The sequence below is a fragment of the Bos indicus genome, chromosome 22 (genome assembly GCF_029378745.1).
Source record: "Bos indicus isolate NIAB-ARS_2022 breed Sahiwal x Tharparkar chromosome 22, NIAB-ARS_B.indTharparkar_mat_pri_1.0, whole genome shotgun sequence".
NCBI classification, from domain to species: domain Eukaryota; kingdom Metazoa; phylum Chordata; class Mammalia; order Artiodactyla; family Bovidae; genus Bos; species Bos indicus.
Genome location: NC_091781.1, coordinates 53,069,385 through 53,081,983, shown reverse-complemented (window position 1 = coordinate 53,081,983; position 12,599 = coordinate 53,069,385). Strand labels below are relative to the sequence as shown.

General features: G+C 41.4%; 1 protein-coding gene and 1 long non-coding RNA gene across 5 annotated transcripts in view; one reads left to right on the top strand and one right to left on the bottom strand.

Annotated features, from left to right (window-relative positions):
- Positions 1-11,599, top strand: part of CCR3 (C-C motif chemokine receptor 3) — a 31,842-nt gene extending 20,243 nt beyond the window's left edge. For 3 of the 4 annotated variants that reach the window (XM_019984065.2, XM_070776807.1, XM_019984066.2), the window contains exon 2: positions 10,080-11,599. In XM_019984065.2, the coding sequence (XP_019839624.1) occupies positions 10,091-11,167 (1,077 nt within the window). In that variant the 5' untranslated portion in view covers positions 10,080-10,090 and the 3' untranslated portion in view covers positions 11,168-11,599. Of the gene's footprint in view, positions 1-9,855; positions 9,997-10,079 lie in introns of those variants that run through there. The other variant, XM_070776806.1, reaches the window with a different exon arrangement.
- The window catches only part of LOC139178651 (uncharacterized), a 191,665-nt gene that overhangs the window by 37,702 nt on the left and 141,364 nt on the right, over positions 1-12,599 (bottom strand). The window lies entirely within an intron of this gene.

Genomic DNA, 12,599 nt, shown 5'->3' with positions numbered 1-12,599 from the left:
ATAGAATACAAATTGTTACACAACTTCTGGAAACAATTTGGCAAAATGCACCAAGAGCCTTAGAAATGTGATTAGAGGTAGAAATTATCCTTTGAGAAATCCACTTTAACAAACTAATAAAAATACAAAGACATTTACTGCAGCATTATTTGTAAAGGTGCAAGGGAACAACTTAATCACACGACAGTAAGACAATGATTAAAAAACCATAAATATACAGTATGTTGAAGTCATTACAAATTATATTTTCATATAATTTTTAACCACATGGAATTAGATGCAGGTGGGGCTTCCCTGGTAGCTCAGTGGTAAAGAATCCACCTGCCAATGCAGGGAGATACAGGTTGGATCCCTGGGCTGGAAAGATTCCTTGCAGAAAAAATGGCAACCCACTCCACTATTCTTGCCAGGGAATGCTATGAACAGAGGAGCCTAGAGGGCTACAGTCCATGGGCTCATAAAGGAGTCAGACACGACTCAGTGACTGAACAACAGCAATAAAATTTTAAGTACCAGAATACAAAAGGGTGTGCAAATGTGATATCAACTGTAACAAATATGCCTAGAAAAGAGGCAATGGTTCTCTCTTCAAGACAGGTGGAGGTGGAAATACCAGGGGCCAGGAAACTGACCCTCAGTACACTGAACACTCCTGCCATGTGTACTTTGACTGCACAGGCATAATTTCCCCATAAAACACTTTTCAGGACCATCTATTTCAATGAAATCACGTATCAGCCTGCATACAAACATTAAACATCAGCCACACTGGAAAGACCTGGTATTAGAACATAGTGATTAAATCTACTCTTTGAACAAAGAAGTTGGTAAAAACTATTCCAAGTTACTTTGCAGGTGGATGAAACCAAGTCACTTAACTGACTACATTCCAAGAATGGAATATAATCTTTGCTCTAATAATATTAATGACTGGAAGCTGAGGAAGTCCATGTGCTGCCCTAAAATATAAAAGCTGGGAGATGCCTGCAGCTGGGAAGAAGACTTCATCTATTCAAGATTTCAACCTTCAGAGGTGCTTGTGTATTTCCAGGGAAGGAGCTCATTGGCTCACAAGGCAGCCCATTCCATCCTGCACAATGTGGTTCTCACCAAGGTCTTTCCCACATGTGACTGAATGTAGTTTCCTCTACTACCATCAAATTTCTGCTCTCTGTAGAGTCTGCTTCCTTTTTCTACAGCAGAAGCTATCACATTATAGACTTTCCCATCTCAAGGGAACCCAGGACATTCTAATCCAATTCTTTTTTTAAAAAAAGATTAGAAAACTTTCAGTTCAGTTCAGTTCAGTTCAGTTGCTCAGTCGTGTCCGACTCCTTAGAAAACTTTGGTCCAGATCAAAGATGTACACATATTGGGATAAAAAGAAAACAAACTAAAGTAAACCTGAAGACTTTTATTTTTTATATAAAACATTCCAAGTTCTGCGAAATACCGTTGATGTTTCTAGACCTTTATCATCCTAGCCTGTTCTATGCTGCAGGTGGATACCAATGCTCATAAGATGTGGTACCTGAAGAGAATCTAACATTTCAAATGCATAATCTGAAAAGTGAAAAAAGGTAAAATTTTTCTGCTCCATCCTTCTATCCACTTAAGAGGCATTTATTAGGCAGCTATTACTTGTCAAGCATTGTACTGGGCAATAGTCCTGCATTGTCCAAGAGAGTGGCTACTTGCCACATGTGGCCATTCCAATTTAACTTAATAAAATTTGAATAAAATGAAAATCTCAGTTCTTCAACAGCAGTAGCCACATTTCAAGTGCTCAATTAGGTGCTTTACTGAACAGCACAGACACAGAACGTTCCATCACTGCAAGAAAGGTCTACAGGATAGTGCTGTACCAAATAATTGTTTTTTCTGACTACCCAGGTTTTCTGTGGAAAGAAATGAAAGGGAAGGAGGATTGGCTTAAGATTGTGTACATGGGAAGCAATTCAAGGTGCTAGATGGACAGATAATTGGATGAATACATGAAAGGGTAGCTGAGAAGACAGGTGGATGGAAAATCAGACGGGTAGATTTCCTTTGTTATGGATGATCTATTAATATTGATGAAGACTGAACCAGCTCTTGGGATTGGCTTCTAAAGAGCTTGCAATTGAGGATACTCTTAGTTCAACTCTTAAACTTCCTCTTTTCTTCCAACTTAAAAAGGTTGGAGGTATGTAACTCAGAGATAGTAAAGAGATTCAAAAACTTTAGGAGAGTACAGCCTGTCACTTCTCTCTCTCTCTCTATTCCTGTCATATTTGTGAAAGATAACTATTTCTTTGTGAAAGAATTATCAATAATTCTTCATTGGAATGTCAGTAAATAAATGGATTAATATATTCTTGGGTTCCTATTAGGCTATTTAATTTGGTACAGATCCAAAACCATTTGTAGAAATTCAAACTCATTTACTGTAACTACAGATTTTAATGAAGGCTGAAATACCTTTTTAAAACATTTTGGATACCAATCACTGTGTTTTCTGTAACTCTGAGTAATGGGCTACAGACTGGTGATTTGTGGAAAGCTAAGAATTTCTCTTTAGATGGAGGAAATCCTATTTTGGAAAAGACGTAAGAAATTCTGAAAAGGGCTGAAAACTTGAAAAAATAGAGAATGTCAGTGAGTAGAGGGAGAGGGAGAAGAACTAGCCTGCATTTGCCTGGCACTGTGTGCTGATGTTCTCACATGGGTTCATGTAGTCCTCACATTACTCCCCCCTCCTTGCAACACTTTCTTTACACAGCTTCAGGGACACCAGTTCTGGGTTTTTTCTGATCTCGCTGTCCACCCTTTCTCAGTCTTTCTGTGTCCTCCTCATTTCTCCGACCTCTGACTTTTGGCATGCCTGGAGATGCAGTCCTTTGCTGTCTACACCTATGTCTCGGTGCTCTTTTCCAGAATCAAGGCTTTACATCTATGTGATGACAACTGTCACTTTTGTATTTTCAGTCAACAGTTCTCCCCGGAGCCGTTTGTCCAACTGCCTACTGCACATCTCCACTTGGATGGCATATAATCAATCTCAGACTTGCTTGCCCCAATTCAGGCTTATTTTGCCCCAGACTTTATCTCTGTTGGTGTCAACTCCATCCTTCCAGTTGCTCAGACAAAACTCTTGGAGTCGTCGACTATTTCTCATTTACTCATACGCTGTCAACAAATCCTGTGGCTAGCTTCCGCATTTATAGAGAATTCTATTCTCACCCTTTCTACCTCTACTGCCAAGCCCTGCCCAGTGTCACATCTTCCCTGTATTATCAAAAGTGCCTCTTTCAGTTCAGTTCACTCGCTCAGTCGTGTACGACTCTTTGCAACCCCATGAACTGCAGTACACTAGGATTCCCTATCCTTCACCAACTCCCAGAGCTTGCTCAAACTCATGTCTATTGAGTCGGTGATGTCACCCAACCATCGCATCCTCTGTCATCCCCGTCTCCTCCTGCCTTCAGCCTTTCCCAGCATCAGGGTCTTTTCTAAGGAGTCAGTTCTTTGCATCACGTGGCCCAGTATTGGAGCTTCAGCCTCCTTACTGGTTCCTTGTTTCTAATTGTGCTTCCATAGTCTATTCTCCACATGGCAACCAGAACAATCCTTACAGAATATGAGGAGGATAACGTCAAGTTTAATGGAAACTTACCTACAGTCCCTACTCCTTTCAAAGAAAAGCTGAAGTTCTTCCTGGCTGCATAGCTCCATAGAACCCCTGCCCACAGCTCCTCATGTCTCTGTGACTCCCTCTCATAATACTCATCCCTCATTTCTCTTTCGGCCGTACTAAACCCTTCTGCTCCTCTAAGAATCTGTCCAGCCACTCTCTCACCTCAGGATATTTGCACTTGGTGTTCCTCTTATCCCCCAGAAACCTGTTCAACTCACTCTCTCGCCTCCCTCCAGACTTTTCTCAAATGTCATCTCATGAGTTTCTTGTTGACCCTCTCCAGTTTAAACTGCCTCTCTCCAATCCCACCCTACTGCTGCCTTCTCTCATCTCCTTTACCTTTCTCTGCAGCACTCATGACCATGTGAGACACTGTAGCTTTTGGCTATCGATTATTCCCTGACTAGAATATAAGCTTCATGAGGTCAGAGAGTTTTGTCTATACCGTTCACGGATGTGCCGTATCGCTGGAACAGTGGCCGTATCGCTGGAACAGTGCCTGGCATGTCATAGGTTGCTATTAACTATTTGCTGAATGACTGACTGGAGAACCCCATTTGCTGAATGAATGAGGCAGTAACTCTTCTTATCACTAGGCTACACATACAGATTCTGAGGCACAGAGAGGGTAACCTACTTGCTCTATGTCACACAGTCATTTCTTCAAACTCAGGAATTCAATCATTATCCTATACTGAAAAGGACCAAGGATATATAAGCAAGAAAAATCTTATGACTATGATTCCCTGGCACCAATACCCATGAAACCAAAAGTATCTAGGGCCTTAGGCTTGGAATCTGATCTTAACAGCAGGTGGTCCTGCAGGAATGCTGACCACTTGGAGTCTGTGGGCAGAGCTCTTCTAGATGGACAGGCAGATTCAGGATGGTAGGCAGTGACTTCACAACCTCCTCTCTTCTCTATATTCTTTTTTTTTTTTTAATTTTTAAATTGGAGTATAATTGCTATACAATGTTGTATTGGTTTGTGCTGTAAGTATACATTGATCCCCTCGCTCCTGAGCCTCCCTGACCCCATTCCAGCCCTCTAGGTCATCACAGAGCAGCAAGCTGAGTTCCCTGTGCTACACATATGCTTCCCGCTAGCTTTCTGTTTCACTCACCCTAGTGTACATATCTCAGTGCTACTCTCTCAAATCGTCCCACCCTCTCCTTCCCCTGCTGTTTTATATACTTTAGAAAATTCATCAAGTTCACCTGAGAGGCTGATCCTCCTCAGAAAGACTCAACACTTAAATACACACACACACACACACACACACACACCAGATTACTGATGTTACTAAACTGGGATATCATTCAGCACGTGGCCCTTTTTCAGACATGACTGAGTTCAACCAAACTCCCACTACTGTCAAGGATCAGCACTCTTCATCACAGGCATGGCAGTTTTCCACTTTAGTAAAGTTTTAGAATAAAACAGATTTCAAATTAATAATATCTTTTTTGTCCTTTGGGGACTTTGAAAGGTTGGAGGGTGGATGTCTAACTACAATCAGGAACCAGAAACACCACTATTATTTAACATCACTGTGGAAGTTCCCACCAAAGCAATAAGGTGAGAGAAACAAATGAGAAATACCAGAAAGGAGGATATAATTCTGTCAGTGCTTCACAAATAATTTGATTATGGACCTAGTAGTCCTAAAGGAATTTATTTTTAAAAGTCGGTAAGGTAGTCAGCTTAAAACACGTATTTTCTTTCATACTACCAACAATTGTTTAGAAAATTTGTTAGGGAAAAATATGTCATTCACAATAACCTGAGGAATATAAAGGTAGATAAAAATGTAAAAAGAAACATGCAACACCAAAAACTTAAAGCCCTATGGTAAGCAGAGTAATCAGATATAGTATGTTCCCAAATATAAAAGCCTGACATGTAACATTATCAATTCTTCCTAAACTTATTTACAAATGTAACAAAATTTCACTCAAAATTATGTTTTTGTAAGTATTGACTACGGGATCCAAAAGTTTATCTAATAGGACAAATGGTTCTAAAAGATAAGACATACTGGAAATGAATACTGAAACGCAGTTGTTTAATCAGATAATATACATAAATAATCTAATAAATCTACACAAACAATTTGGAGGCATCCAGGGAGCTGGTGTCCCACGGGCCACCTGTCTTCACGCAGGTGCCCACTGCGGTCATCTGACCTGCCGTCTCACTCTTCCCGTGGAGGCTGGCCGAGCCCCTGCCAATACAGGTCTCAAGACCCGAAAAGACGCCTCCCCTCTCCAAGTCTAGGTGGTTGGATGCCAGCTCAACCCAAGATCAAAGGGGAGAACCTAGCCCTTAATCTGAAACAAATTTCAGATCTCTTAATCTGAAAACAAAATTCAAATGCTTTGCCTAGTGTGCCCTCTTTTTTAAGTTCCTTAGATTTCAGTTTGTGGTTTCAAGTTCTGATGAGTAAACCCTTCATCTTGTAATTTGCCTAGGTTTTCACCCTAGAAAATGTCTGCCAAATCTTCTAGCAGTGCCTGCCTAAAAACATTAGCTTTCAGAGACAGTTTAACTGATAAGGAAATACAGAAAAATTTAAGATTTTCAGTTTTAAAAATGATAATCCACCTACCTCTCACAACTATTTTGATTATTTGCCTGTTGCCTTTTATATGTATATATAATTTCACGTTGTTGCAATCTTTGTTTGCATTCTCTTTGTTCTTATAAACATCTGTCTGTGATTTTATCTGGTATCCAAAACTACTTTTAATGACCACATAATAATCTATTCTTTAAACGGACTACAATTTATTCAAAACATCCTTCATGTGTCAAACATTTAGATTGCTCTCATTTCTTGTTTTCTACTATGAGAACAATGCCACAACGAACATCTTTGTGCACATTATGTGTTGGTAATACATTTTCGACCTTTTCCCCTCAGGGTAAAATCACAGGACTAGAACTAATGGATTAAAGCCATGTGTATCTCGATGGCTCATGTTAGATACAAAATTTATTAAAACAAGTTACATTGCACCAGCAATGAGTAAGTGTTCCAGCAATGAATAAGGTTCACTGCAAACTCACCAGCACTGAGCATCACCATTAGATTTTTTTTATATATAATCAGAATGACATTTCAAACTTAAATATATTTTCTAAAGAAGGATCCCCAATTCTAAATTTTTTTTTTCAATTCAACTTTGCAACACTCACTAAAATTTTACACTGGTGAATGAGAATTTATGAAGTTTGAGATATCCATCACCTCATCCCATTTATCATAGTATAGATGGAGGTTGCATACACATTTATTGGAGCTGGCCAGACAAGAATGGCAGGGAAAGGGCTCCCTGACTTCTGACTTCAGAAATTATAAGAAAAGAGACCCTGGAAGGAAGCAGTCACAGCTGTGTGTCCTATCTCTCCCATCCAGGCTTTGACCAGAGTTAGGGGGTTTGGAGAGCTGTTTGATAAACTAGGAGACTCTCAAGAAGATATCTCTCTGCAAAGTATCTCCTTACCCACATGGAGTGGCCAGAGCAGTTAAGGTGGTGGTCAGGCAGAAAAAAGATCTGGTTTGCAGTCTTGCGTGTCCCTTGGTTTGCACAGGACATGCACATGGAGTCAAAGAGAAGCATGTCTGACGGGCGCCTGCCAGTTCAAAAGAAAGAGTAGAGCTTGGGCCAGGAACTCGATGGCGGTGTGGTTCTCCATTCTACAGGGCTGAGTGAAGACTCCATCACCTTGGAGAGGTCACTGTGCCTGGGGAGGACTGAGAATGAATGGATCCTGAGGTCATTACTACAAACACTGCAGCAGATGCCAGCACAAAGACTCAGGGTTGGGACTGGGTCGACCCCCACCTTAGCAGACACCAGTCACGTCAATCAAGAACCAACAGGAGATTAGAGCACCCTCTTCTCCCTCTGCCCATGCATCGAGTCATGCTGGCCCTTCTCTACTGCCATCTTAGAAAGGACCAATGAGAGGAGACAAGGAACTGAAATTACAAGCTGATTAACAGAGGATGAGTAAAACCTAAAGTTATCATTCAAATGAATGGAAGGATAAGACTAAATTTAAACCAATTAGGACTAAAATTTGTGAATACTGTTTTCTTTTACCCAGCAGGTGGGAAGCTGGTAAGAGATTCAGATAGTTTTGGAAACTAAAGAAACTTCATTTACATTGCACAACCAAATTGTACTATGGGCATTTTTAGTGAATCAGCTAAAGGAGTATGATGTCAATTTATGTAAAACTTTGTATCCACGTATGCATATATAGAGAAATGTTAATGGTAGTAAACTCATCATGGTGAGATCTGGGGTGGTTTTTACTATTTTTTTCCTTTTCTTTATGATTGATGTTGTTCATTTATTATTACTATATTATTTTTCCAAACTGCAAGGACTGTGATTAGGAGTGCAGACAGGTAAAAATTCTATCTGTTTTTGTGTCTCTGATCTCATGTAACTAGGGGTCAAGGACTTGACTTCTAACTCTACTTGTTTTCCAGTGCTTTGCAGTCTAGACCCCTTCCCCCTCACAAGATTCTATAATCTTACACTCATCATGTAGGATTTATGGAAATGACACATGAATTAAAGATGATCTTCAAGTTGGAAAACACTTCAGTGAAATTCTTTTTTAAAGTTTGACTTGTTTTCAGATCAGTCTGTGAGAAAAGGAAAGAAAATATAAATAATTAATGATGAGTAGAGGCTCTTTCCACTCTTGCCTTAAACATTAAGGTTTAGACAGATACTCTCATGACCGAAAATGCATAACAGACCAAATGATGGGTACTTTTTCTCAGCTGCTGTGTATTATGCCATTGGGAATTTTTAAAAAGCTGGTAAGATCATATAAGTCAGTTGCTACTCAATTCCATTTTTAACCTCGAAAGCCTGAATGTGTCACTGATTAGTAGATGATGGACCAGGCCAGAGCTATGAAAATAGATCAAGTTCTATCCAAGAGCCTCTACTTTTTCCCGATTTCATGTGAAACCACTTCTCATTGCCTTTCTTTCACTTCTGCTTTCTACCATACAGTTTTTTCTTTTTCTAGTTTAAAATATGATCTCATGTAGACTCTCTGATTTGATGCTCACCACATCAAATGGGTGGCTACCATGATCCTTATTTTGGAGATGAATAAACGAGGCTCAGAGTTAAGGGCTTGTCTGAGTCTTCTCACTGGCAAGCAGAATGGCCAGGAACCGCTCCTATGTCTCTCCTCTCTACAGTCACTTGGACCACACAGAACCCCAACAGGTGCTGACTTTAGGGTCCCAGTATTTTCTTAGGAAAGCAAAGACAATCCTTGCCATCGGCTCCAATTACTGCATTTCTAAGCCCTGCCTTGAGAAATACCTGCTGACGTATGTTCATGACCTCACACTTGTGCTTTCACAGAAAAGAGAAGGTTAGCAGGACTCCTGAGGAAGCAGGGTAGGGGTTAGCTGCCTTTCATGGACTACTCCCTTGTCTCTTTTTCCTTCTTCTCCAGCCAAGGCTGTAATTCTAAGAAAAGCAGGCACTGACCCTAGGGATCCTGGTCTAAAAAATCCAAAATCTAAGAAGTAGTCCCATTGGTACATGCTCAGCCTCTTTATGAGGGAGAAACTCTAAGGGGTCTGTTGTAGGCACATGACTGGCTTATGTCAGCATTGTCAGGAACAGGAAAAGGGGACGCTGCTTACAATTGTTACAACAGTTAATAACTACTACAACAGCTAATTATAATAATTATTATAAGTTAAAAATCACTGTACTTGAATCCAGTGATGAGAGAATTGAGCATAGATACTGAAGATCTAGCCTGAACTTTTGAAATTGCTTACTAAAGGATTTTAGACTCCTTATTAAATTTCTTTGAGGTTCAATTTCCCCATTACTGTATTTTTAAATTTTGCATTTTATGTTATGGAGCCATGGAAATGGGTAGTTATTTCTAAGGATAATAATCACTATTATTAGCATTTGGTTTTTAAATGGATGATTTTGAAGGTCATATATAAACCATAAAACATAAAACAAAATTTTTAAATACAGTGATAATATAATTATTATAAGATTATTGTTAACATTACCCAACCTATCTCTTCCTGTTTTGTATTTCTTCTTCCAAATGCTTTCAGGATCAACATCTCCGCTCTTCACTACCATCCACAATGTTTGTTTCTTTTCCCATGATGGATCATGCTGACTCTCAAAACATTGCATCTTTCACTCCTAACATTTCTCCCCGCCCCATGGCATATCTGATACACCTTTGGAAATATATGCTGAAGAATGTATAGGCTATTTATTCCGTGTGGTTTTAGTGGGTAAGTGAATAAACTGACTGGTGTGGGTCTCAAGGAGCGATCATCGTTAACTGTGGGGTTACTTTTGCCTTCTTCTATCACAGGGACAAGGGAAATGGCGACCTCAGCTGATGGGATTGAAACTGTGGGTGAAGTTGCTGGGACCACACCCTACGACTATGAGGCGGCACTGCCGTGCGAGAAGAGCAACGTCAAGGAGCTGGCGGCCCAGTTCCTGCCCCCGCTGTACTCCCTGGTGTTCGTGACCGGCCTGCTGGGCAACGTGGTGGTGGTGGTGATACTCACAAAGTACAAGCGGCTCCGGATCATGACCAACATCTACCTGCTCAACCTGGCCATTTCTGACGTGCTCTTCCTATTCACGCTGCCATTCTGGATTCACTATGTTAGGTGGAACGAGTGGGTGTTTGGCCACCGCATGTGTAAGTTGCTCTCCGGGCTCTATTACATGGGCTTGTACAGTGAGATCTTTTTCATCATCCTCTTGACCATAGACCGGTATCTTGCCATCGTCCACGCCGTGTTTGCCCTTCGAGCCCGGACAGTCACTTTTGGTATTGTTACCAGCATCTTCACCTGGGTCCTGGCAGGGCTAGCAGCCCTCCCTGAATTTTTCTTTCATGAGACCCAAGAGGAGGCTGGACAGACTTTCTGCAGTCCTCTTTACCCAGAGGATAATGAAAATGCCTGGAAGCGATTCCATGCTCTGAGAATGAATATCCTGGGTCTCGCTCTGCCTCTGCTTGTTATGGCCATCTGCTATTCAGGAATTATTAAAACACTGCTGAGATGCCCCAGTAAAAAAAAATACAAAGCCATTCGACTTATTTTTGTAATTATGGTGGTCTTCTTTATTTTCTGGACACCCTACAATCTGGTTGTCCTACTCTTTGCTTTTCAAATGCACTTGAAGGCTGATTGTGAACAGAGCAGACAGCTGGACCTGGCCATGCTGGTGACAGAGGTGATCGCCTACACGCACTGCTGTGTCAACCCCGTGATCTATGCCTTCGTTGGTGAGAGGTTCCGGAAGCACCTCCGCCACTTTTTCCACAGATATATGGCCACCTACCTGGGAAAATTCATGCCATTTCTTCCTAGTGAAAAACTGGAAAGAACCAGCTCTGTCTCCCCATCAACAGGGGAGCAGGAACTCTCTGCTGTATTTTAGGTCAGATGCAGAACATTGCCTAAAGAAGATGTACAGAACAGATGAAGCCAACACATCGACCTCTTCACCAGTCCTTTGGACTTCCAGCACAATGGCCATAGCTCTTGAAGCCATTAAAATATATACACAATGGTGACGGTGTATCTATGCACCCCAAAGTCATTACCAAAGGTCAACGGCTGGACAATGACTTCTTATGAACCCTGAAAAGCAGAGCTTTGCTTGATTCACTCGAGTCACATAATTTTAATGCACCTGAATGTTAGATGGTTACTATATGCAGCTATAACTAGTCAAGCTTTTTATATCTTAAATCTTAACTTCAGCCAGTTATTGATATAAATGAAACATAATAAACATAAATGAAATATTAATAAATCAATTACATTTCTTCTTACTATTACAATGTAATAAATCAGCTTATTGCAAGGACTGATGCTCAAGCTGAAACTCCAATACTTTGGCCACCTGATGCAAAGAGCCAACTCACTGGAAAAGGCTCTGACACTGGGAAAGATTGAAGGCAAGGGGGAGAATAGAAGAAGAGCAATTTGGCATTTTCAGTACAGAGAATAACCCACTCCAGTACTCTTGCCTGGAAAATCCCATGGACGGGGGAGCCTGGGAGGCTGCAGTCCATGGGGTCGCTAAGAGTCAGACACAACTGAGCAACTTCACTTTCACTTTTCACTTTCATGCACTGGCGAAGGAAATGGCAACCCACTCCAGTGTTCTTGCCTGGAGAATCCCAGGGATGGGGGAGCCTGGTGGGCTGCCGTTTATGGGGTCACACAGAGTCGGACACGACTGAAGCGACTTAGCAGCAGCAGCAGCAGTACAGAGAATAAAGGTCCTGCTCATAGAAACTTCTCAGAGCCCTGAGATGTGTGGACACTATCTTAATTTACCCCACTCTCACTGTTTATCCAGTAACTGTGTGTTAGGTGATACAGGCAGGATGCAAAAACATTGTCTTAGGTTAAGTGAAGGATGCCAAACTGTATTAGACAAACACGTTCCTTGCCCCCATGAAACGTTCCCTATAGTAGAGGATGTAAGACAGAAACAAATAACTCCAGTGCAAAGAAGAGCATACTCAATGCTACACCTGGGTCAGGAAGAAAGACCATTTCCACTGGAATCTGAGGGAGGAAGACTTAATGGAGGAAGTAGCTTTTGAGCAGGTCTCTGAAGAAGTGGGAGGTTTGGGGGGAAGGCTCTGTAAGCCAGTGAGGAGAGGGGAAGGCACGAATGTGGGTGGATGGCAGAGTGAGGTGGGGAGGCTGGGATGGGGATGATGTTTAGGCAGAGTACCTCAGGCTTTATTGGGGAAGGCATGGGGAGCAAGGAAATCAAAATGGTGTGTCAGGAAGATAATTCTGGTATCACATGGAGGATGGAGCAGAGGCCCCAGACTGTGGAGGGAGCTAAG